Source organism: Vitis riparia, chromosome 17 (genome assembly GCF_004353265.1).
Source record: "Vitis riparia cultivar Riparia Gloire de Montpellier isolate 1030 chromosome 17, EGFV_Vit.rip_1.0, whole genome shotgun sequence".
Classification (NCBI taxonomy): domain Eukaryota; kingdom Viridiplantae; phylum Streptophyta; class Magnoliopsida; order Vitales; family Vitaceae; genus Vitis; species Vitis riparia.
In genome coordinates, this window is record NC_048447.1 from 18,984,328 (window position 1) to 19,010,351 (window position 26,024).

Sequence of the window (26,024 nt, forward strand, 5' to 3'; positions counted from 1 at the left end):
CCTAAAGCATAAACAAGGTACGAGCGCTTAAATTGACTCACTCATTCCCTCCTTGAAAGAGCCTAACCTATCTTTGTCTAACTTAAGCTTTGGAGGGATGTACCCGAACCACCTATCCAGACATCCTTTGTGAAAGGAAGAAACTCACTCAGTTTCCCATCGCTAGACAAGAGCTCCGAGAGGCACAACGCCTCCAATTGACCATGCATCAACAAGTTACATGGTTCCCCTTGTCCCATTTAATATTTTTTTTAAATTACATTATTTCTTTATCATTTATAATTTATAAATAAGAAATTTTAGTATACAAATAATTATTATTTTATTTTAAATTAATTAATAATTAAAAAACATTTCTCTTCATATTAATTGTTTGTATTAAAAATTACTTTATATCAATTAATTATAAAGTAAGAAATTAATTTATATTATTTAAAAACTCAATTAAAATAAAATTAATAATATATTTATTTTTTTAAAACTAGAATAATATAAAATTGATAATTTAATTTAAGCATTCTACTTTTTTTCAAGTTTATAAACATTTTTTTGTAACAAGTTAAATATAATATAATTTTAAAAAATTAATATAATCACTTGTAAGAAAAATAATCTTTTAGGCAATATAAAATAATACAATGGATGTATCAATGAAAATAGTTGGGCTTTTACTAATATTTCGGGCTTAGGAAGGGTGGCCCAGTTGCAGGTTGTCTACGGCTGTTGAGACATGGTTTTGAAAATCTGAGTGAACCCAGCCCTCCGAGCCTGAGACATGTTTGAACCTATTCGAAAACTCACAAAATTTTAAATTGAAACCAACCCCGCTAAAGTGCTTTTAATATTAAAAATATTTTTATTAAAAATAAAAAATAATAATATATATGATTTTGCAGTGAAGCTTCATGCCAGCTCTGGGTTTAATGTGGTGATGACATCATCATGTAGATGGGCCCTGATCTCTCTAGGTGGGTAAGATGGACTTGATTCGGAATGGGCTCGGGCCCAGATCTACAACCCAAATAAAATCTGACCTTGATTTAATATTTTAACATAATTTTTAATTTCTGGAAATAAATAATAATACAAATAGGTAGTAATATATTATTTGATTCAATAAATGTAAAAATCATATCTTTATTACATATTTTTTTACAAAATTTTATGCACGAATAATCTGTCCATCAAATTAAATTTCCCTCACTTTCTCGAACAAATTCGGAATCAGATAGAGCGGTTCCATCGCAGCTACCGTACTTCACCATGTCCCGGTCCCCCCACCGCACGATCAAAATCCTATGACGATGAAGATTCACTAGACCATGAGTCCCACCAATGGAACGATACAAGTGGTCCCCACCAGAAAATGGAGAATACTAGCGGGTCTCACACAACCGCTGCTCCACCTCTTTCAAAACAGAATCCTCGAGGTTTCCAGAGAAAGGAGGAGAGAGAGAGTGAGACTGAGAGAGAAGCCATGGACGATGCAAAGATCTCAGAGCTGAAACAGTTCGTGAGCAGTGTTAAATCAGATCCTTCTATTCTCCACAATCCATCTCTATCCTTCTTCAAATCATATCTCCAGAGGTACACTTCTCAAATCTTCCCTTTTCCTTTTCCTTTTTGATTTTTTATTTTATTTTATTGTTTGTTTGTTTGTTTTGCAGTCTAGGGGCTAGAATTCCGGCAAAACCAGTAAGATAATTTCCTGGAAAACCTTCAATTGGTTAAGCTATTTTCATTTGTTTGATCTTTTTCTTTATATTTTCTTTATTAGTTATGAATGATGATCGACATTAATATCCATTTGGGAATGGCACTAGTCCAACATAAAATGAAGTACCTGACATTCTGATCAAGCCCCATTTTGATTGCTGAATTTTATTAGGGCTGCAATTCGGACTGGCTGGGTTGGGCTGGCCTTAAAAAAACATCCAAACCTCATTTCTTTTTCCAGCTTGAGTTGGACTCGGATTAGTTGGACTTCAGTTTTTGGAGCTTGGGTTAGATTCCATTAGTTGGGTTGGATTTGATCAGGTTGTGTTACTCCAAATTGATTGGATTAAGTTGAACCCGGGCATTTTTTTTTATATAGAAATTTCATATATATTATACTGAAATTTAATTATTTAAATAGTGAATGAGACAACATTTCAAGACAATAATAAAAAAAAAAAAAGTAAAAATGTACTTATGTGTCTTTCTAGTAAAATAAAATAGCACATGCTATATTTTGACAAATTTCTTTAAAATTAAGAAAAAAAATGAATGCTATTTTTTTTTGTAGGAAAAAAAAAGAATGTTATTGTATAAGCTAACTTAATTTATGAATATTATGAAAATATTAAATTGAGTTCAAATTACACTTGGGAATATTATTTGATGGATTTTATGAACATTTGCATCAATTCCTAAGCAATTATTACGATAACCAAATTTTTAAATGTGAATAAAACTTGATAGGAATCTCAAAAGCTAACTTCAATCTAGATTGAAAACCTCATCATATTTTAGGATTTATTTCTAGAAGTATAATTTTCATTCCCGAGTTGGATGTTAATGAATCAAACACTCTCTTGGAGGGTCTTACTCAAGCCTTGTTAGGCAAGGTACCTAAAGAAGAAGGTATCTCAGTAAAATCCTTTTTCTTAGCCTTGTCTAATTTATTAGATTTAGTTGCTTTCCACCTAGCTAAATTTTTATGGAAATTAAGAGTGCCTTCTAAGGTCATGACATTTGCCTGGTTAGTGGCATATAAGAAGGTAAATACTAGTGACATGCTACAATTGAGAAGGTTGTTTAAAGCCCTTAGTCTTAACTGGTGCATCCTATGTAGGTTATTCTCACATGCTAGGATGGTGCAGGTTCAACCAAGCAGTATTTGCAATATGATGGTTATTTCTTTTAGGTGTTTTGGGAACTCTGCTAGAGACAAGACTCTTTGAACGATTGCTTGTCTCACTTTGTTGTGGATAGTATGGAGAGAGAGGAATGCTAAGAATTTTTTAGGATACTTGGAAGATGCTTGAGATGATGTGGGACTTGCTTTATTTCTATGTTTCTTTTTGGGTCTACTATACGTTTTTAAACCCTTTCCATTGAGTGTAATTCATCTTAGCCAGCTTCCGATATGTACACCTTAGGGTTGGGCCTACATTGTGAGGTTCTCAAATGAATTTCAGGAGATGTCATACTTGTATAGGCTTTTTCTGTTCCTTTTGTACAGTTCTCCATGTAAAGCGGAGGTTTTTTTGGGTCTTTTGATCAAGTTTGTGGGTTGGATTTCTCATCCTTATCATGTTTTTCTTCACTTTAATTAATACATCTTTTTGTTTTATGTCAAAAAAAAAAAAAAAAAACATGTCATGCCAACAAGTGTTTTAGCGATTAAACCAAAAAAGTTGTTTGCAACACAAATCATATTTTAAAAATTAGAACCAGAAAGGGGAATGAGTAACATTACTTGGAAAGAATTACTTCGCTAGAGCCTCCCGCCCATCTCACGATATAATACCTTTCTCGATTTCTCGGACACCACTAAATTACTTTGTGTACATTTGGGTTGGGTACCAATGCCTCCATTTCTAGTATCTATTTGAGTAAATGATGTAAATAATATGAAATTGATGACTAAATTGATTTCCCATTTTTACTATTGTTTAAAAACATAAGATGAAAAAGTTACATGAATATGCTGCTATAGAAGTTAATTTCCTAATTATTTTAGTATAATAAAATAGGAAACGTAAGATTTTTCTGTTCTAATTAATACATGTTTGGCCTACTTTGGACTGAAAACAGATTTTTGAGAATTTGTTCTAAAAATAGGGTGATTTTTTAGAACAAATTTGAGGCGTTTTTAAGTGTGTTCTGTAGAGTTTTCTGAGAAACAATTGGAAACAAGGAGAATAGGCCAGAAACTTTTTCATTGTATATAAGTGCACTGGGCCTTCATCGAGAATAGGCCAAAAAACTGTTTTTCATATTTGAGTTCTTAAATAATAAGATTTTGTTTTTATTTCGTGCTTATTTATCAAAAAAATAATAATAATAAGATTTTGTTTCTAAAAACAATTGAGAACTGGTTTTAAGAACTGTTCTCAAAAACTGATTTTTGATAATCGTTTTTTAAAATATTGTCAAACAAACCTTATTTAGATTGGAAGCAGTAGTAGCAAGTTGGGATGGGATCAAAATGGAATTCATGGAAAAAATTTGTAATTTGATAGTGGAAGTCAATTAGATAGGGAAGTCTTCTGCTTATCCTGGAATGTTGATTCAGGTGATTCTGAGTGTTTGATCATATGACTTGATATGATCCTTTTTTCTCTTGTACTAGTTCAGATAAGAGATGTAATCAGAATCTGATCGTTCCCTAGCATTGTTGAGTTTTCGGTTCACGTAATTCAATTCTTTTTGTACATTCATCTGTAATTCTTCAATTCTTCGTGGTTTACCTTCTACTAATAACTTTGGGAATCCCATATAGATTATGACCTGAATCAGATCGATTCTTTTTTGAATCTCTATACGTGCAATTCCCTCGACACCAGAGGATATTCTTATATTTTTTTGTACATAATTCTTGATACAATCCCGTATTTTTTGATCTTCTTGTAGACCCTTGGAATAATTTTTTGGTTGTGCAAACCAAAGCGAATGATGACCTTGGGTTGTACCAAGTCTGAAACCCAGTGGATTTATTTTTTGTCCCATACTCCCCCACTACTATACATAGTATGACGGGTGAAGGTTCTGGTTCTGTTTTTTCTTCTACACCCTTCAACTCTGTGTAAACTGCACTTAATTTTCCCACCAGTTTGTATCTTTCAGTACTATTGCAAAGTAATTGTAGTATGCTCTATCCCTCCCATCATATCCTGTAGGACCGAGTAACTAGGTTAGATGCTTGGTAGCCACAGAGAGAAGGAGGGACCCTGTCTTTTCCATATGCCTCCATCTCTGTTGAATAGATATTAATCTGGTTTTGGAGAGTGACAGTTCTTTATTGCTCAGTTAATATTGGTGGCATGATGTTTTATGCTGAGTTTCCTCTCTCCCTACCCGCCGTCTTTCCAAGACAAATGCTCCTTCATTGTTAGCTTTTAAATTGATTATATTCTGAAATGAGTGTAAGCTTGCAAAATATTTTAGAACTCCTTATTACATATTTTGAATGGGAGTGTTATTCCTTTTTGTTGTTCATGATACTTTTTAGTGTCTGTCCTGCATTTCAATTTAAATTATACTTGGCTTGTTAGTTTTGTGGATAATTTTTCATTGGGTACCTGGATGCATCTCTTAAGAGGGAAGAATAGAGTTTTCACTCCTATAAAAATTTCTGCCACTTTATCCACCCTCAATTTGATATAAGATCCTCTGTTTTGAGGGGGGAGGGGTTGGGAAGAATTTTTATGAGCCTTATCCCTTTTTTTCTTTTTGTAGTTATTTATTTATTTTTATGATAATAATCATTTTGTGATGAACACTTCAACAAAATGGTGAGCCCAAGGTTGTCCTCTCTTTCAGAACTTTGGGATCTTTAGCAGCTAGTTAAGGCTGAAAATCGGTCAGCTAAGTAACGCGGTTACGCCTTGAATTTGTAAAGATGCTCCCTTTCTATGAGGTTTCCAGGAAATTACTTCATGTAGCCTCCATTTATGACAAGGAGAAATTCTGACACTAACATAAGTCTTGGGACAATCCTATCAAATGTTCTTGATGTGTCATCCACCTTGGGACCTTCAATCCATAGTTACTAAATCAAGACTATCTCAAAATACTTGCCTATGGGAAAGGCTGCTTCCCCTATGGAGGTGCACTAGGTTTTTTTCATGCTAGAACATTTTAGCCCTGCTCCTAACTTCGGTAAATCCATCAGTATGTGGATGCCATGTCAAGGATGAACCTTTGAGGTGTATGGGAGATAACTAGGATATGACCTCTCAAAGGAAAATTAATCCTCCATGGATGATGGAAGCCAAGTAGTCTCTCTTAAATCCATATCACTACAGGTGATGTAGGAGAACCCCTTCAACATCCACTAATGGAAAGCATCAATAACTTGTGGGCATTGAAGATGTTCTTGACCTCCAAAAAGTGGGCTTTTTGTGCCTTGGTAAAACAATTCTTTAACATCAGAGTATATATTGTGCTATCAGCTAGGGCAAATCTATGTGGGGATAAAAGACAGGATATGATGCATTTCTAATGGAAAATTGCATTATCTGCGTGGCACTAGGTTAAATAATACATGTTGCTTTTTTGATAGGTCTAGCAGTCATATAGCTTAAGTGCAACTTGACATGTGACATGCAATGATTGGATTTTGTGAAGTGATGAAGACAGGAAGTCCCAGCCTGATAATTTTAGCCCTATCTCCATCTTGCTGTGGTGTAGACAGAAGAGGTGGTCTATTTTCCATAAAAGGCAAAAGCTTAGCATTTTGTTTCCATACTATCAAGAAAATAAAAAGTGCCTCTTGCTTTATCATCTTTTGGGATGCCAATGGGGTGTGTCTTGCCTGACCTAGGACCAAAAGGAAAACCATATACCCATACATTGCTCAAACCGGATATGGGTGGGGATCGGGGCTAGAATTACCCATACCTGAATCGTGGAGGATGGGTTGGGACACGGTTTAACAAAAAAGGAAAAATCTATCACATACATTTGTTTGCTTGGGAAGAAAATAAAATGAAAGAAAAACTAGACAATAAGCAAATAATCAATACAAAAGTGAAACCTTCAACAAACAAATTCAAGGTTTTAGTGAAAAGCTGTCAAAAATAAAAAATAAAAATGAAATGAAAAAAGAAAAATTGAACTTCAATCTTTAAATAGACTTAATTGTAAAAAAAAAAAAAAAATGCATAATCATATGGAAAAAAAATTCTCAGCTTTATCCTTTCAACGAATGCAATCTAAGAACACCTGTGTAAATTTAATAAACACAAAAACATATCCTCAATTGAACAAAATCTGATGGAAAAAGAATTCAACAATCTCATGATTTCTATGAAAGTTGTTCATAAAAGTAAAATGGAAAAAAAAAATTATATAAACTTAGAAAGATCCCAAGGGCTAAAGATGACAAAGGCAACAACAAGGGGGTTAAACATGTTGCTTGAGCAAGAAGAAATGGGAAAATGAGGTGGCAGCTCCCGAGGGGAGGAGGGGGGAGAGGAGGGAAGGAAATGAGTCTCGGTTAAGGTAAGTATCCATAATGACATTCATGTACTAATGGCAAATTCAAGGATAAGATGGTAAAATATACCATTATTGGCCGGAGTTTGGGTGGGACACTCAAATACTATACCTGCTCAAACCTGAGTTGGCTTATCCCATTTTCTCCTAAACCTTCTCCTATCCTGTTTATCTATTCCAACCCACCCTAATAAAGATGGGATGGGTTACCCAAAAAACCCGCCCCATTGCCATCTTTAATCATCTCTAATGAAAAAAAAAAAAAGGAAAAAATTGCAATCCTTGTGTGAAAATGTAAGTAAATCAAAGCTTTTAACAAAGCCAATCTCAGAAAACAAACCTTATCATATAAAAAAGTCTCGGCTTTATTCTTTCAATAAACATAATCCAATAACATCTTTGTGTCAATCTAATAAACCTAGAATCAAATCCTTAATCAAACAAAATCTAATGGAACAAGAATTCAACAATCTGATGGTTTTCTTGAAAGATTCATAAAAATAAAATGGAAAAACTAAAAGAATATAAAGCTAGAACGATATCAATGACTAAAGATGATAAAGGCAGCAACAAAGGGGCTGAACATGTTGCTTGAGCAGGGAGAAATGGGAAAGTGAGGTGTTAGCTATGGGAAGGAAAACAAAAATGAGGTTAGGGTTATGAATTTGGGTATATGTAATGGCATTCATGTAATTTATTGGCACATTCAAGGATAAGATGGTAAAATAACACTATATTCAGGCCAGGCTAGGCTGGGACATTCAAATACCGTAGCCATCTGGAAATTGAGCCAGGTTATTCCATTTTCTCCTAAACCTGCCCGTACCCTGTTTATGTATTACCACCCCTAATCATCTTCACCAACATATATGCACCCCATGGCTAGTCATCTTGGAATTGGTTATAATTAATTAATCATTGAACTCTTTTCATATTGCAAGATAGTGTCATCTTGTGTATCCGTTGCTTAAACTAAACAATTTTAGCAGCATTCTTTTCAGATGAGTCTGATGGCAGTATCCCAAATTTCCTTTGTAGTCTTCATAAAAATATTTCTGTTGCTTGGTTCAGGTTGCATGCAATAAAGAACCAAGGATATGATTGTAGGATCATATCTTCCCAAAAGAAAAAAATATGTAGGATTTTCAGAGTCTGAGTAAGCATACGGAGGATCAGTGGTAGCTGGTTCTTTGAGTCTGCCTTGAAAATAATCCCTTATTCCTGCCATCTAAATAACTGATCTTTGCTCTCTATTATAATGAAGAAAACTGCTTCCAGGACCAGTTGTCAGTGAGTTGGTTAACTATTGACATGGTTCTTAGGCAAGTCAGACATGCTCACAACTGAATCAACAACTCAAACAAGCACTGAAGAAAGACAGAGATAGAACTGAGATCAACTGTCTCAAAAGGAAAGCATAAAAGCCACAAAACAGCAACAATGTAGGGCTGGTTGTGATAAGTTGAATGACCATTTCTTTATTTAAAAGCTTAAATTCAGAGACACTGATAACAATACGTCCATAAAGTTTGAAGAGCAGCAGACATTAAAAGTTAAAACTGACCCAGGAGTTACCGCCAGATACAAACAAAAATGGAGAAAAGGAGCTGCAATCCAGATCCATCTGAACAGTATCCAATTTTGTTGTCATCAATAGAAAGGTTTAAAAACCATTAAGGTCAACTTTGATTGTGGTGAAAATTGAGGAGGACAGACCTTCTGATGGGTGTAGAGGGTGATGACACCAGTTGATTAACTCTGATTATGATCAAAATTCACCAGAAGGATCTTAGTGGGCTTAAAAGTTGTTAAGATCAACCCTGGTCATTATGATTCTTCTTGCCAATTAGCACAAATTTTGACCGTGCCATATATGTGAACTTTGAGTAGCTGACTTGCATTGCACTTGGACCAGTTCAGGGACTTTCTTTAGAGAAACCATGTTTTTCTTATTGTTTTCCTTTTCAAAAGTTTGATATTCTTGTAATTCATGTTTTAATTATAGAAATGTCACATGATGCAGGATAAATGTGGTTGTGGCACTTCAGACCATGGGGAACATGTTGATGCCAAAAAAACAAATCTATGTAGTGAAGATGACAAGTTTGAGGATGATATTGTTGAGTCTGATATTGAATTGGATGACACTGATGTTGTGGAGCCTGATAATGATCCTCCACAAAAGGTAGGTGGTAAAAAGAATGATAAAGATGAAGTTGAGGTTGATCATGTGTTTCAGACTTAAAAAGAACTGCATGTATTATTTGGTTGCAGATGGGAGATCTGTCAATTGATGTAACTGAAGAAAATCAGGATGCTGCACAAATGTTGAAATCAAAAGCCATGGAGGCCATTTCTGGAGGCATGCCATCAATTTGTTGTGATTTAAATTTCTCATTGTGCCTTGTCTTGCCCAACTTGTCCATTTGTTAGCCAAACTGTACTTGCCTTGCAGGAAAGCTAGATGAAGCAACAGATAATCTAACAGAAGCCATCATGTTGAATCCAAGTTCAGCAATATTATATGCAACCAGAGGTAATATGTTTTAAATTCAAGTTGTCTTAGTTGAATCTCTAGTTGTTTTCATTGTCTATTCAGTTCTTGTTACCTGATCATTCCCTTGGAAATCTGAGTTGCTTCTTCCTTTTTTATCCAGCTAGTGTCTATGTTAAGCTGAAGAAACCAAATGCTGCAATCCGTGATGCTGATGCAGCTTTAAAGGCTAGTCTAGATGCCTATCTATTCTGTGCTTGAATAAACTGTGGAAGAAATTTCAACTCAATCAATTATGATTTTTCTGAGCTTGAATTCATCTTGTCCAACACTATCTGGTTACCGATGAAGAATAATATTTGTTTGTTTTAGATCAACCCTGACTCTGCAAAAGGATATAAAATACGAGGAATGGCGAGGGCCATGTTGGGCCTGTGGGAAGAAGCAGCAACTGATTTGCATGTAGCATCAAGGCTAGATTACGATGAGGAGATTGCTTTGGTACTTAAAAAGGTATGATTTGTGTTTCTGTTTCCTGTTTGCTCTTTTTTATAAGGTTTTTGTGTGCCATGTGTGTATCTCCATTAGGACTTGAACTTTGAAACCTCAACCCTTTTCTTTTCTTTTTTTTAATCTTTCCTTCCCTTTTCTTTTTATGGGAGATATCATAAGGAATGTTGCTAGATATTACATTGAATCCACAGGTTGAACCTAATGCACGCAAGATTGAGGAGCATCGCAGAAAATATGCACGGTTGTGCAAAGAGAGGGAGCTAAGAAAATCTGGGCATCAGAAGCAACAGCAGCAAGCTCAACCCCATGTAAGAAGAGTTAATATTATCTTATGATTGTTTAGCATCAGGAATAATAATGACTTTATTGAAGACAACCTATGATTTATGAAAGGGATAAAAAAACATCCTAGTAAAATGAGAGCCTCACCAAGTTTGATTTTGTTTAGCATCTTAAGATAATGCTATCCATCTTTGGTAATAAGATTTATATAATGGTAAGGACTTAGACTCCCATCTTTCTGGGGTGCCAGTCTGTGGGGTTTTGGTAAAGTGCTAGTTTGTTTGCACAGTGCCAAAGTAACCAACAGGTCTAAATTGCATATGACTGATTCATGACTTAAAATCATTGTGTATAGGTTTGTGTCATGATTACTGGTCAAGCCAGAAATATGGACCTTAAATCTGAATGATTGGTCATATCTTTCTTTCTTTGATCTCTGTTGCTGAAATTCTTTCAATTTTAATGCAGGATCCGGAAGCTGCAGCTGCTTTGAAGGATGGTATGATTTCTATCTCTTCATTTTTTTATCAAGACGTGTGTCTGTGCATTCATTTGCGCTGTATGTATATTGCACTTGTTTCTTTTGATAGGAAACCGTATTTCATTAGTTGTGGAGAAAGGTTCAGAAGATGAGCTATCTTTCAAACCAAAGGGAGGGTAGGGGGGAAACCATCTGACAAACCTTGTCCTCTAAAGCTCTACATTTAGCCACCCTGCCTGCTACCTGATTGATCATTCTAGATATCCAGGAGAAAGAATAACTTAAACCTCTTGAGAGATCAATATTTTGTGAAACCAATGGCCCAAATTCTGAGTCCCTCTGTTTTCTTGAGGCTCAACTTCTGAATTCTTTCCTATGCTATTAGGAACAGTGGCTATCAAATCTTTAATACTTCTAGATCTGAACCAAGGAATACCAACTAGTGGTCTGTGAAAGACTCCCAGAGAAGCAGGACAGTACAGAAAAAGATGATGCAGTATCTTGTCAGTCTGCATAAAACACAATGCTTCACTTAAAGGACTCCAGTGGCTTAATAATCTCTAGCAAGTTGCTGGTGCCTTGCACTTTTTTATTGACCAACCACAAGGGCCTTGACTTTAGGTGGAGCATTATATTTCTAGATAAAGGTAGCTTGATGTAAAAATACTTGGGGACAAGCTGTTAAGACAATGCATGAAACAAGGAGTTTGAGGAAAACAAGCTTGATGCGTTAAAGGCACAAACCTTCTTATCCAGAAATGTTGGGGATATATAACTATGGATCAAGGTTGCATTGCATGAGAGGATAAAAAGATTGCCAATTTCTTAGTCTGTTAAATTTCAGCAGGAGGTGAAAATTCCACAAATGGGTTGAGTGAGAATGGACAATAAAAAGGGAAGCAGGGGAATTTGGGGAATTTCTAGCCTTGAATTGAATTAAGGCATCTGGGATATTGGAAGTAAAAAAGGCTGATCCTCTCCACCATAATTCCTCTCAAAACCTGATCAGACACAATCACTAACTGAAAAGTCAGAAAAAGGAACTAAAAATAGAAACCCTTGGGGGATGGCTTGATCAATGTTACCACCCTTTTAAAGTGTCAGTGCCCCATGCATTGGAATGCAGAATATAGATGCCTGCAATAACATTACGTCCCAAGAAGTTATTTTTGTTAGGAACACCCACAACCATTAAGACTTTGAAGATATTTATACTCTTTCAGCTCACTAAATGAGCCCTCTTCCCATCTTAGGGCCTGACTGTAGAAAATCAAGCTGAATTTTTTTCCATCCTTGAGGCTACCTCATTGAGATTTTGAAGATAGACAAGTGGTACATTAGATATTTGAGCTAGGCAAAATTGATAAGGGTTAACCTACCTCCAGTTCTTTCAACTACAAGATCCCAGTAGTGAGGAGCTCTAGAGTTCCCTCATAAAGGGATGATAAGAAGTAGGGCAACCAATGGTTCTGTGCCCAATAGAAGAGGCAGGACTTCTAAGGAGAACCCAATCCATATTGATTCCAGAGAATTTTCTTTTTCCTAACTTGATCTTAAGACCTGACCTAAAATCAGGAAGCTAAGTGAATGAGTTCAATTTATGAAATCTTGACACTTAAAAGTTGGTGTCATGTACAAACTAAAGGTAAGAGACACTAAAGATCCATTATACCAAGCTAATGTGTAACCATTTTGAAGAGATGGAAGGAATTTAGCATCAGCCTTTCAAGGAAGAAGTCACCATTACCTCTAAAATGGAAAATTGATGAGTTTTTGATTGCTGAAAATTTTGAGGTTGTGCTGGATCAAGAATATGCATGTGCTGGTTCGTAAGTGTGTAAAACATGACTAGCTTATAGTGTTCATAGGAGTGTAAAACAGATGAGATATTTCTGCTTAAATTTCCCTGCAAATATTGACACTTTTTGACTCATCAACTCAATCAAGCCTTAATCCAATTAGTTTAAATCAGCTCTACATCTTTCTCCAAATCTGATGAGAACTTGATTTTTTTTTCTTTTTCAGACAAATGTAAGTTTGCTACTCATAATGAAAATCAAAAGAGGAATAAGAAGTCCTTATTTCATCAATTCATTGTAAATACTCTAGTTAGAATCCTAACATCTTTAACAATAGAAGTAGTAAAATTTCTTATTCATTTATAATTTGCCAAAACTGGATATTTCTAATTCATTCGTAAGTTGCTAGAACTGGATTTAAATCATTCAAAAAGGAGTATGGAATTAAATAAAATTTTGAATTAACTAAAATTTCCACAAAGAAACTGTTTATGGTAGGAGCTTAAGTAGTTTTCTTTTCTGATCGTGTTAGAAATTAGACCTCTGTGCAATCCAATTTGAAGCTGAAATGGATCACGCGGGGATTTGTGAAATGTGGTTTCCAAGTCATAGCAGATCATTTCATGCTTGATTATTGTTTGTCACTGTCATCATTTGCCACTTGACATGATTTTTTCTAGCATTGCATAAGCTGTATGGCCACTTGTTTACCGCTGCATGGACCTATAAACTCTCAAAGTTTTTATGCTTGATATAGTTGTGACAAACTACACAGTTTTGGTCTTTAGTTGTAAATGACATGTCATATTCTGCGTGATATAGTTGTGACAAACTACATGCTTTTGATCTTTAGTTATAAATGACATGTCATATTCACCCTTCTTTTTCCTTTTTATTTTTGTTTGGGTTGTGGGGGTTGTTGGTGATTAACAGGCCAAGTAATGGCAATTCATTCTTCTTCTGAACTGGAAACTATGTTAAAAGCTGCTTCGAAGACGTCTCGCTTGGCAATCCTGTATTTCACTGCAACATGGTGTGGGCCTTGTCGTTATATTTCTCCCGTCTTTACAAGCCTATCAGGAAAGTACCCAAAAGTTGTTTTCTTGAAAGTTGACATAGATGGTGCCCAGGATGTGGCTGTAAGCTGGAATGTTAGCAGTGTTCCAACTTTCTTCTTCATAAAAAATGGCAAGGAGATTGATAAAGTGGTAGGGGTTGACAAAAGTGCACTTGAAACAAAGATTGCACAATATGCAGGCCAATCTTAAGTATATTCTGGGTTGTTTCTTTGATAAACTTTTCTGTATACAATTCCTATTATACTTGTTGCACCACTCAAGTCAAGTAGGTGTTACCTTTGTTGTAATACTCAAGTCAAGTGGATGTTATCTTTGTTGTAACGGGTGTTGTTACCTATGTACGATTAATAGATAAATAATGTTCGGAAATTTGCCACAAAAGAAAAAAAAAAAAAACCAAACTTAGATTTTGTTTTAAATCTTCATTGACAGGAGCATATAAATACATGTATTCCGATACTATATGAATTATGTATTAGCTATGTTCTGAAACTTAAAAGACAGGCATGGAAGTGGAAAGAGAGATCAAACACAAAGGTACTGTGGAAACTTCATTTCCTCTCATTCTTGGAGTAAAATCTCAGAACCACGTAGAAGAAGAGGCGGTAAAGAACTCCCCACCCCAACAGGATAGCAATATCATACCAAATGTTCTCCCACTGAAGACCCATGGAGGACAGAATATCATCACCTATCAATGTGCAGTTTATTGATACAAATTTGTTGTGCTCTCGGCTGTAGGTCAAGTTACCAAGAGGGCCTGGCGAAAGATCAGCAGGAGATCCCTTGTAGCAGTGGGTGCCTTGGAACTCATTTATCAGTAATGCTTCAAACGGGTATTTGATTGCAGAAATGTAATGGAGCCAGATCCAGTAGCTGGGTATTTTAGTTCGCTTCAAGAAGAACCCACAAGATAGGAAGAAAAGAGCAGTGGTGGCAATGACGACAGCATAACCTGTGATGTAGCTTGGCACCAGTGCGCTAACAAGCATCACATAAGCATTTGTGGTGATGAGTGATGCATAAAGGATTAGCCAGAAGAAGATGACGTCGCTTTTCAGGTCGAGTATATACCGGGTGATCATGGCAAACGTGAGGCCCTGAATGGCAAAAAACGGGAGGTAGACAATGAGGGACGATACGACGTAAGAAGAAGCTCGGTATGCATTGTGGGCTGTTTCTCTCATGAAGATAAATCGCTCTTGGATGAAGGTTGGAACGGCATCATTGGAAGAGAAAAAGACAAGACAGACTGCAAAGATATAGAAATTAAGAAGCCGGCTCACTGTCTTCAAGCTATCGTCTCCCAGGTTTTGGAAGAGAGAAGAGAGGATGAGAGCCATAACCAACAGAACGATCTCACGGGAGAGGAAGAGCTCTGGGGTGCGGATGATATTGAGTATGTTCCGCCATGACAGTACTGCTACTTCGCGAAGCCATGGATTTGCAAATTTGGCCCTGTGTTCTGGCTCATCTAGTACTTCCATCTTCACCTCATAGGAAGCTTCATATGTTTCTGCAGAAGGGCTGAACACTGGAGTTTTTACGTGGGCAGGTGTCTGCTGAGGTAATGAGTACCGGCTTGAAACATATCTTCTTGGGGCGGCCATGGGTGTTTTTCCAGGTGTTCGGCCTGGAGTTCTTGCCGGAGTCCATGTAGGTGGACGACGAGGGGTCCCCTTGACACCATTATAGAGCCAAACCGGGAAGTCCTTGTAGAAATGAGAAGCCAATCGTGGATTATAAGCAGTACTACCATGCAAATGCTTTGGTGTTGCGATTTTTCTTTCAAGGGAGTTGTCAAAATCATCATCGTCATCATCATTGTAATGAGCATCTAGCCGAGGAGTCGAATTCCCAGTCGAAAATGGTTGGCTTCGGAGACTGAAAAGCTGTGATGCAGGAGTCTTTCTGTAAGGAGTGTTGGGGGTCTTGGGTGTTTTTGGAATAGGGGTTCTTGCCACTTGATCAGGCTTGATGCCATCCCGCTGGTACAGAACAAGAGGATCAACTCCTATGGTTGATTCATCATACTCTTTGATCACATCCAGGAGATATTCAAGGCTGTTCTCACCATCTGGAACTGGTCTTCCGAATGCAGAGAGGTAGGTAGGAAGATCAGTTGGTCTTCCAGTATATATCAGTCTGCCCCTGTTGACACAGCATATGGGATCTTATTAAGCATCAACTCTCAGGCTTTGATGTTGATCATAGGCTTTGATTGTGTTTTACCTTGCTAGGACTGTGATACGGTCGAGGAGCATCTGGATTCTGAAAGATGGTTGGTGTATGGTCATGAGGACAATGCTACCACTTCTTGCAATGTCCTGAACCTTTTCCACCACACTGTAAGCGCTTGTAGAGTCCAGACCGGAGGTGGGTTCATCCAGGAACAGCAGCGGTGGCTTGTGGATTATATCAACCCCTATAGATACTCTCCGCCGCTCTCCACCGGACACTCCCCGTCTGCCCTCATTGCCGATATATGTATGGGTTGCACTCTATTTGCAGATCAATGAAGTTATCAGCTGTTTTTTTTTGGTAGTTTGCAAAAGAAGACTCATTCATAATTCTCATACCTGTAAGCCCAGTTGATCAATGAGCTCGAAAACTCGTTTTCTCTTCTCTGATCTGGAAATTGAAGGAGGAAGCCTAACCTCAGCTGCAAACATGAGGGTCTCAAAGACTGTCAACATGGCAAAGAGCTGATCATCTTGCATTACATAAGAAGAAACCATCTTCATATAGCTTGCGGAAACCTGAAAAACCATTAATCCTTGTGAGTATCGTCCTACTGTTCTTGAAAAATGATGTTTTCTGAGATCAGATGATGAATAAACTAACCGGCTTTCCATTGATTTTGACAGACCCCTCAAGACTTCCTCGAGCAATCCTCCCAGCCAAGGCGTCCAGAAACGTGGATTTTCCAGCCCCGCTAGGCCCCAAGATGGCCATGATTTCACCTCTAACTGCCTGGCCGGAAAGATCATTAAGAAGGTAAACTTCTTTGGTGATTGTCGCGCCATCCTTCTTCTGCTGCTTCGGCACACTATAGGAAAGGTTACTAAACTCCAGGCCTTGGCCTGGAATCATTTTCCGGGGTTCATGCGTGACAGCCTGGTTCTCAATTTTCACCGACTTGTCCATGACCAGCAGGGTTTCCAGGTTTCTGTTTCTCCCCGTCCTACTGAACTTCGCCATTGGGCTGACGGCAATGAAGCAGTTTCAGCCTCTTTGGGTTTTCTGAATCCGGGTTTTCTTAGTTTATAGAGCTAAGTTTTGAGCTGGGGGTGATGTTATAAATTGAGGAGAGATGAGGTGTTAAGTATTGACAAGAGCTGCGACGGTTAAAATCATGAAAAGGAAGAAATCTGTAGGGTTGTGGACAAAGGCAAAGGAGAATGGACCATCGGGCGGCAACACTAATGTTGAAGCTTCAAGAAGCTTTTCATGCTCTTAGTTGGTTTGCTTTGAGTTTTCCGCTTGGTAGTTTTGTTTCATTCAGAGCTAGCATAGGAACCTGTTTATTTATTTGTATTAATTCCTCTTACTAATGGTTCATCAGTTCAATAAGATGAAAGCCCAGAAATGAGTGGAGAATGGACATATGGCAGAAGTAATTAGACTTAGACCCATGGTCATATATGGGGAAAAGGTGAGAAGTTGGAAGCTCTTAGCAAAAATTGCCTATAAATTGAAGACAACAAGAAAGATGTTAGCTGCTCAAAGAGGCATAATCTCACTTTTATTTATCATGCATGCCCTTAGGTTGCTAAGTTGGTGTGTATGCAATCTTATTGTTTTCATATTATACATTGTTGGGTTGTTCTATGGTACCCACTCTTCATTTTGGGGGTACCTACCCACATTTGACCACAATAAAAAGATGACATGTGCAAAGTATATATCATTAAAAAATTTAAAAAAACTTATCAAATCGATAAAGATGACTTGTTGTTGAGAAATAATCACATGCATTTTATATATATTTAAATATTACAACTTTTTTTATAATTTATTATTAAATATCAAATATAATTTGTTATTTAATGCATTACCTAACTCTATCTAAAAAAAGAAAATCCTACCAACTACTCTTATACTCTCATTATTCATATATATAAAAAAAGGGATAGTAATTTAATATGAAGATTAAATAATTTCAACTACCAAATTACAAAATATGTAAGATGTATTTTGATGAATCAAATTTCAAGATCAAGTTTAAAACTTTTTGAGAGAGAAAATTTAAAATTTGTATTATATGAAGAAGATGAAGGATTTCAAGTGATTACAAGTGTTAAAGGTAATATTTGATTTTTTTTTTATCCAAATATAATTGTTGTAGGAATAAACGTGATGTTAAATAACGATTTTAGAATTTTTTATGAGTTTATTATAAAATTTTGTTATCAAATTGTTATTAATATTTTTATATATTTTTTTTTTTGTTCATATATTAAATTTGAAGATGAAGCTTTATATGTCTTGAAGGATGTCAAGTGATTACAAATGTTAAAAGGTAACATTTGATTTTTTTTTTTTTTCCATTTACATATAACTATTGTAGGTAGAAATGTCATGTTAAATAACATTTAAATATGTAATGATTTATAACATCTAGATTTTTTAATTTTTTTTAAGTTATTATTAATCAAATTGAGAACATTTAGTCATTTGTTATAACATTGTCATCAATATTTTGTAAGAAATTGTACAAACTTTCTAAGAGAATGTACGAACTTTCTAAGAGAGGGTACGAACTTTCAAAGAGAGGGTAAAGAACTTTATAAGAGAGGGTATGAACTTTCTAAGAGATGATACGAACTTTCTAAGACAGAGTACGAACTTTTTAAGAGAGTGTACGAACTTTCTAAGAGAATGTATGAACTTTGTAAAATAGGGTACGAACTTTTTAAGACATGGTACGAACTTTTTAAGAGATGATATGAACTTTATAAGACAGGGTACGAACTTTGTAAGAGAGTGTACGAACTTTCTAAGAGAGGGTACGAACTTTCTAAGAGAGGGTACGAACTTTCTAAGACAAGGTATGAACCTTCTAAGATAGGGTATGAACCTTCTAAGAGAGGGTACGAACTTTGTAAGAGATGGTACAAACGTTGTAAGATAGAGTACGAACTTTCTAAGAAAGGTACGAACTTTGTAAGAGAGGGTACGAACTTTGTAAGAGGGTACGAACTTTCTAAGAGAGTACGCACTTTGTAAGATAGGGTACGAACTTTCTAAAAGAGGGTACGAACTTTCTAAGAGAGTGTACGGAACATTGTAAGAGAGTGGACAAACTTTCTAAGAGATGGTACGAACTTTCTAAGAGAGTGTACAAACTTTGTAAGAGAGGGTACGAACTTTCTAAGATAGGGTACGAACTTTCTAAAATAGAGTATAAACTTTTTAATAGAGGATACGAACTTTTTAAGACAGGGTACGAACTTTATAAGATAGGATATGAACTTTCTAAGAGAGGGTACGAACTTTCTAAGAGATGGTACGAACTTTCTAAGAGAGGATACGAACTTTCTAGAGATGGTACGGACTTTGTAAGATATGGTATGAACTTTCTAAGAGAAGGTACGAACTTTGTAAGATAGGATACGAACTTTTTAAGAAAGTGTACAAAAATTGTAAGAGAATGTACGAATTTTCTAAGAGAGGGTACGAACTTTCTGAGAGATGGTACAAAAATTGTAAGAGAGGGTACGAACTTTCTGATAGAGGGTACGAACTTTCTAAGAAAATGTGCGAACTTTCTGATAGAGGGTACGAACTTTCTAAGAAAGGGTGCGAAATTTTTGAGAGAGGGTACGAACTTTGAAAATATAATATTTCACAATTACGTAGTGTTTTAATTTTTTAATTTTCTTGAAAATAGTTTTCATCATTTCTAAGCTTGATTAGTATCAATAAACAATATTATTTGTATTTTTAAGTGGAAAAAATAAAAAAAAAAATTAAATTTCAGGATATGGAGAATATGATGTAGGGTATGAAGAATGTGAGGATTTCTCATAATCTTCATGCATTTTCTCACATTTTTCGTATCCTCTCTAATTTTTTAGTGTTTTAATTTTCTAATTTTTTTTTAGGATAATTTACATTATTTCCAATTTTAAAATTTTAAAATTCTTTTTTTTTTGTAACAATTCTATCAATAATAACTCAAAATAATATTATTAAACTATGTTATTGTTATTTCAAGTTAAAAAGTAAATATGAAATTTTAAAATTATAAATAATTTAGGGTACGAAAAATATGAGAACGGTACGAAAAATGTGATAAATACATGTTTGGTACTTTCATCACATTTTTCATATTGATTTTAGTTTTAAAATTTTTGAAATTACAAATATATTTTCGAAAATACTATCATTAGTAACTCAAAAGAATATTAGTAATTTATTTTATTCTAATTTAACTTTAAAAACTTTAAATTCAAAAAATATAAAATTTGGAGAGTACGGAAAAAGATTAGGACGATCTAATTACCTATGTTTTACATATGATTATCAAAATGTTGAATTTTAATGAAAATACTCATTTTATATTAAAATATTACCATATTCATTTTTATGTTGAATTTAAATATTTAATAATTTGTTAAAAATAAAATAATGTAATTATGATATATGATGATTTTTTTTGTTAATAAATATGTTTTCAAATTTTATATCATTTTTATTTTTATTTTTTTCCAATTTTATTTTTATCTCATATTTAATTTATTTAAACAAAAAATTGTTGAGAAGGGAAGAAGACAGAAGGCCACCGGTTCTTCCGTTAACTAGTTAAGTGGAATTTTTATTTCAAATTTAAAATAGATGACCAAGATGTAATATTGAACATCCAATGGGTTAGAAAAACTTTTCGATAGGTACTCTTACCCTAGAATTTTCCTACATTGTTTTATAGTATATTAGAGTTGATGACTAGACATAGTAATCTTGGCACCACATGAAGATTAGAGCGTTGACTAGCCCAATAACAACTGGGTCTAAACCCCTAAAGCCAGTCAAGCAATAGTCAACTCAACAGTGGTTGACTAACCCTAATTAAGCCTATGATGGGTGTCTATGGATGCCTCAGCCCCAGAAAGGCCAACTTGTTTGTTTCCCTTGCAACCCTATTAATCCATCTTCCATACTCAAACTTCAGACTTGATGCTGAAGTGGGTCCATTGGCTTGGTCACTAGCCAGCCGGGCGAGGAGGTAGCTAGACTTCCCCACTTACCATAGGGGCTGCCAGATCAAATCATTATGACATATCTTATGAAAGGGGTCTTTCTCACTCAAAGAAATACACTTGAAATTAATTCATGTGACGTGAATAGATGAAAAAGAAACATACATTGAAACTGATCACGTTGTTGTCTCTGGACTGATTTCCAAAAAGGGATCATTTCTCTCTCCTGTGACCAAGAATATCAATATTAATGTGTCCAAATTGGATCACTTTTTATGGGTTATTAAACGGCAAGTTTTGGAACCATTCAGGCTGTTGTATTTCCCTTCAAGAGATGAGCAAATGAGGAAAACCTTCACAGGCCAGCCGGCTATATGCCTTGAGAACCTCGCCGGCCGAGCTTGGAGAGCCTTCATATACGCTTATTTGGACAATTCTTTGTCTTTTTTTGTATAGAAAAGCTCACCCTTCTTTTTCTTACCATCTGAATGATCAAGCCTACACAAGCATCAACGTTATAAAGGGAAGGTCTATGAATTCTCCCTTGATCCATCAATTCCATAGATCCAAGCTTAGGCTTCAGCTTTCACGAGATGTTGGTGCGGTTCAACCTAACTGTAGTGTCCATGAATGTATCGACTCTGATGTTTGGTTGAGCCGCGCCAATATCCCGTCTATCTTATGTTTTGGTTTTCTCACTGACTGCATCTTGTGCAAGGCAATTGTGTGCAGTGGCAGAAGTGGTGGCTCGTCAGGACAGCGTTGGCGGTCATGGCCGGAAGTGGACTTGATCTCACTGCAAATGGAATCCCTAGTAACTGCAGCACGCCTAGGTGCATGCACGCCACGCATCAAGGTATGCTCATTGCAGGAATATGCTACCGACGCCTGTCACATTGGGAAAATTTGGAAACTAAAGCTAACAAAATGGAACTGTAACTCGTTGACAAAACTATAGAACCCAATTGCTTGAATAGGGTTATTCCATCTTTCAGCTTAGATCGGTATAATTGTCTCACTGTATACTTATGATTCGGCTGAGATAGAGCTTGTTCTATCTGATCATATGCACTCCATGGACTTATTTCCTCACACATCCAAGAAAAATACCGCCTGTTGGCAACCTCAAATTGGTATACAAAACCAAACAGTTCTCTTTTGTTTTTTTGGGCAGGATTAAATTAATTAGTGTTACAAACTGAGCAAGATTCTTTGACAGATACACAAAAACAAAAGATCAGAGACCATCACGAGAATTTTGATTGAGATGTGATGAATTTCAAAAGCCGATGCATATGTAATTCTAATTGTTGATATGTACATAATTTTAAGTCAAGCATCTTCCTCCATTTGAAATATAAATTCATCTTGAGGGTACCAGATCTCAAAGGACTCATGAATGACACAAAAAGAAGGGTAAAGAAAGGTTGGATTCACACTTTTTTTTCCTGTCAATTAGTATATAAATATCATGTGTAGGATGGTACATATGTTGGTATGATTCCAGGAAAAAAAAGTGGTGCCTGGAGTAACCAAAAGGACTGATAGAGATGTTTTTCCTTACTTTGATATTATATCATATCACCTTTCAATTGTGACTGATAACTGAAGGCAGGTAGAAGATTCTATCAGACTAAAAATTTTCAAGTAAGGCAGAAGATCATGGCTCTGGTGGGAAGATCAAGAAGAATAGGTAAATCAGCTAAATTTTGAGTGTGGGATTTGTTCAAGAGCCAAGTTGGGTGCAATTTTCCCAATTGAGATAAAACACATGACAGAACTATATACACTCTTTCCTGGTTTGGCTGCATAAATTACTGGATGTTTTTCCAAATGCTTGGTCATGATACTGTGTGGGAAAATGGCTTGAAGCTTCAGCAATCAGGAAGGTCCCATTCTTGGTAATATTTTTTTTACTGGATTTGGGAAAATGAAAAAGGAAAAAATAAAAGTTGTTTTCACTACATTGAAATTATTGAATTACGAATTTTCCTAAAAAATTAACCTTATATGATTTAAACTCAATATGCATACCTATACTACTGGTGAAGAATTTTGGATTTTTATTAATTTCTCAAAATCTTAAACTTGAACAATTCGGGTTTAATATGTATATCATGTTCTTTAACAATAATACCAATAATGAACTATTATAAATCATAAACTTAATAGAAAAAATTGTGTTTTTGGAGTATCTAATAATTTGATTAAATTTTATTTACATTTATTAAATGGCTAATTATCTAGTTTAGTAGTATAATTATATTTCCATTTCTTTATTATTTTTTATAGTAAAATCAAATTTGAGAAAAAAAAATTTTAATATTTTTTGAGAACCAAAATTAGCTTAAAGCCGATTTAAATTAAAAATGAGAAGGGAGGAAACTTTTCCATTATTATTTGCGGAAATGATTACATATCTTATAATCATTATCATCATATTAATTTTCCTATATCATATATCATATTAACAGAATGCATGCATGCTTGGATTATCTCCATGGAATTTTTTGAAAATGGTCAATTTTCTATATACATTGAAGTTACTTTTTATTACCCTTCACTCAAAGAGATTCTTGTTGTCAAATCCAAATATATACACATGGCAGAGCCATAGACTTTCACGAAGAAAAATATTATATTATAGTTATCATTCATAAATTGTAAAGTAATTAATAGTATTTTATATTATTATAAATAATTAAATAATTTTAAATGTTAATTGTGAAAATATATCAAATTCAGCCACCATGTTACTAAGAACACTTAAAAAACTTCTAAATTTTATATAAAGAAGAATTATTAAGAATACTAAAAGGAAAATTTCAAAAGAATTAAAAAATAGAGCAAAAAATCATTAGGAATTTTTAATAATTTTAATTATTTCATAGAAAAAACCTTTAAAATTATTTTAATGGTTAGATTTTGATGGACTTATATTGCATTCTTACTTCTAAGTAAAAATATAAATAGTTAATAAAAACTAATCAAATATTAGTTTTTATGACTTAGTTAAACACACCATAAAAAATAAGTATAAAAAAGAAAAATAATGAATCAACAAGAAAAAATAAGTATGAATAATATTAAATAAGATTTTTTTTAAAAAAAATTATATTAGTTTAATCTTAATATATTATTAGTAATTAATGGTAAATATTATGTATTTGTAATATCATTTAGTTACCATTATTTTTTATTTTAAAAATTTTTAAATTAAATTTATATTTTTTTAGAGGGGGCAAATTTTCCATTTGGGTTTTATTTTCCTAAAAATTATTACACGTAAGGGATTTTATTTTATTTATTTTGTAAAATTGAGGGCAAATTTCTATTTTGGTTTTTATTTTCCTAAAAGGGGAATTTTGTTTTTTTGGAAATTTGAGGGGGCGTGTGCCCCCATGAGCATTGGCTGGCTCCGCCGGTGACCTCAGCCCACGTTCTTCTCAAAGATAAGATGAGCTATGATCAGCAACCGTTTTGATCCGTTTATCAAAACGGTTGAAGATGGGAGTGAGATCAGGAACAAAACCATCCAAAGAAACCTCTATAGAAAGACGTAGAGAATCCACTAACTACTCACAAGGACAAATCTTCCTCTATAGATAACATAGTATCGTTCATTAGGGTTTCAATATCAGTGCGCAATACCAGTAGTCTTCAATTTTTTTTCATTGAATCATGGATTATTCTAAGCTATTTCTCTCCATTATTTCTTCACTGGCTTTTCTGGGGTTGTCTGCAGACCCTGGTGCTTCCTTGCCATGCATGAAGAAACTGCTCCCTTGCCAGCCATACTTGCACTCACCATCACCGCCGGCGTCTTGCTGTGTTCCGCTGAAGGGCATGGTGGAAGACGACGGCGACTGCCTCTGCCAGTTTGTCAACAATCCCACTGTATTGAAGTCTCTCAATCTTACTCGGGATGATGCTTTGAAGCTTCCCAAGGCTTGCGGCTCCAATCCGGATATTTCAGTTTGCAAAAATGGTAACCATCATACTTTTTTTTTTTTCTCTTGAAAATATTAATTATCTATGGGATTATCAAAAACATTTTTAATTTTTTTTATTTGGTTTGAATTCATTTCCTAAGGCTTGGGATGATCAAATCCTTCTTCCGAAGTACTAGAATCATCTTATGCAATTTTCTTTGTTTTCCTTGCAACAGCTGCAACACCACCTACTTCTCCAGTACCTCCATCTCCATCAACTCCTTCCAACAGTGAGTTTTCCCACATTTTTATATTTTCTCTCATACGGTTTCAAACTTTCATGTGAATTATAAGACTGGATTTATTTGGATTCTAAAATTTTCAGATCCGAGTGGCTCTGGTGGGGGTTCAACTGCAAAAAATGCAGCAAATGGGATATCTTATTTTGGAGGATATGGCTTTGTAGGTCTCTTAGTAGCACTGTTTGTTTCAGTATTCTAGACATCTTGTTCATCTAAATTATTGACACGACTCAGATGTATACTTTTGTCAATTTAGTGGCATGGAAGTTGTTTTATGCTTTTATTTGTTACCATTACCATTCTATTCCCTTGTATTTTTAAAAGAATTAGTTGATTAAAAATCATGAAATGATCCTAAATTTGTATAAGTAAACTAACCTCTATGATATTTAAATGTGGAGAGTATTTTAGCAATTTTTATTAAAAAAAAATTCAAAATCCTAATTTTTTTTTTTTATTAAAAAAAAATTCAAAATATTGTGAGCTCTTTATAATATAAGAAGGATGATGATTCACCTTTAGTTTCCTTAAATGGAAGATTTTATATATAGAGAGAAAGATTGCATTTAGCAGTGTTGTTAATGGAAGTGTTTCTTGTGAGAGTATTTTCTCTAAAATAAATATTATAAGTGATTTTTCATATTTTTAAAAGATTTATCTAACATTCCTAAAATCATTATCAAAGCAGACTCAAATGTTATGTTTGGTTCCAGAAAATAAAAATAAAATGAAAA

The 26,024-nt window shown here is 34.8% G+C and overlaps 3 protein-coding genes across 5 annotated transcripts; 2 read left to right on the forward strand and 1 right to left on the reverse strand.

Annotated features, from left to right (window-relative positions):
- Positions 1–1,351: 1,351 nt before the first annotated feature.
- LOC117904570 (TPR repeat-containing thioredoxin TDX) lies at positions 1,352–17,458 on the forward strand. Its single transcript, XM_034817245.1, has 11 exons — positions 1,352–1,587; positions 1,668–1,695; positions 9,230–9,391; positions 9,481–9,568; positions 9,662–9,742; positions 9,864–9,928; positions 10,073–10,213; positions 10,405–10,521; positions 10,964–10,994; positions 13,709–16,633; positions 16,722–17,458. Exons 1-10 carry the CDS (start codon positions 1,367–1,369, stop codon positions 14,041–14,043), a joined length of 1,269 nt encoding a protein of 422 aa, XP_034673136.1. The 5' UTR covers positions 1,352–1,366; the 3' UTR covers positions 14,044–16,633; positions 16,722–17,458.
- LOC117904571 (ABC transporter G family member 16-like) lies at positions 14,236–17,055 on the reverse strand. Its single transcript, XM_034817246.1, has 4 exons — positions 16,699–17,055; positions 16,434–16,613; positions 16,087–16,355; positions 14,236–16,005 (listed from the first exon to the last, which is right to left on the reverse strand). Exons 1-4 carry the CDS (start codon positions 17,053–17,055, stop codon positions 14,406–14,408), a joined length of 2,406 nt encoding a protein of 801 aa, XP_034673137.1. The 3' UTR covers positions 14,236–14,405.
- Positions 17,459–24,558: 7,100 nt separating the features above from the next.
- On the forward strand, positions 24,559–25,586 carry LOC117905179 (non-specific lipid transfer protein-like 1). 3 transcript variants are annotated; one of them, XM_034818116.1, is made up of 4 exons: positions 24,559–24,709; positions 24,802–25,044; positions 25,225–25,278; positions 25,374–25,586. In XM_034818116.1, the coding sequence occupies exons 2-4, from the start codon at positions 24,825–24,827 to the stop codon at positions 25,487–25,489; spliced, it is 390 nt and encodes a 129-aa protein (XP_034674007.1). In that variant the 5' UTR covers positions 24,559–24,709; positions 24,802–24,824; the 3' UTR covers positions 25,490–25,586. The 3 variants fall into 3 exon arrangements, with proteins under 3 accessions (XP_034674007.1, XP_034674008.1, XP_034674006.1); XM_034818117.1 differs by having other exon boundaries at positions 24,559–24,696; XM_034818115.1 differs by having other exon boundaries at positions 24,560–25,044.
- Positions 25,587–26,024: the final 438 nt, after the last annotated feature.

Excerpts from the sequence above, each read along its gene's own strand:
- LOC117904570 (XM_034817245.1), top strand. The coding sequence starts at position 1,367 with ATGGAGAATACTAGCGGGTCTCACACAACCGCTGCTCCACCTCTTTCA. Across the intron at positions 9,743-9,863 it reads AATATTATATGCAACCAGAG|CTAGTGTCTATGTTAAGCTG; the intron begins GTAATATGTTTT and ends TTTTTTATCCAG. Across the intron at positions 9,929-10,072 it reads ATGCTGATGCAGCTTTAAAG|ATCAACCCTGACTCTGCAAA; the intron begins GCTAGTCTAGAT and ends TGTTTGTTTTAG.
- LOC117904571 (XM_034817246.1), bottom strand. The coding sequence starts at position 17,055 with ATGGCGAAGTTCAGTAGGACGGGGAGAAACAGAAACCTGGAAACCCTG. Across the intron at positions 16,614-16,698 it reads TCAAAATCAATGGAAAGCCG|GTTTCCGCAAGCTATATGAA; the intron begins GTTAGTTTATTC and ends ATGGTTTTTCAG. Across the intron at positions 16,356-16,433 it reads TTGATCAACTGGGCTTACAG|AGTGCAACCCATACATATAT; the intron begins GTATGAGAATTA and ends ATCTGCAAATAG.
- LOC117905179 (XM_034818115.1), top strand. The coding sequence starts at position 24,738 with ATGGATTATTCTAAGCTATTTCTCTCCATTATTTCTTCACTGGCTTTT. Across the intron at positions 25,045-25,224 it reads TATTTCAGTTTGCAAAAATG|CTGCAACACCACCTACTTCT; the intron begins GTAACCATCATA and ends TCCTTGCAACAG. Across the intron at positions 25,279-25,373 it reads TCCATCAACTCCTTCCAACA|ATCCGAGTGGCTCTGGTGGG; the intron begins GTGAGTTTTCCC and ends TAAAATTTTCAG.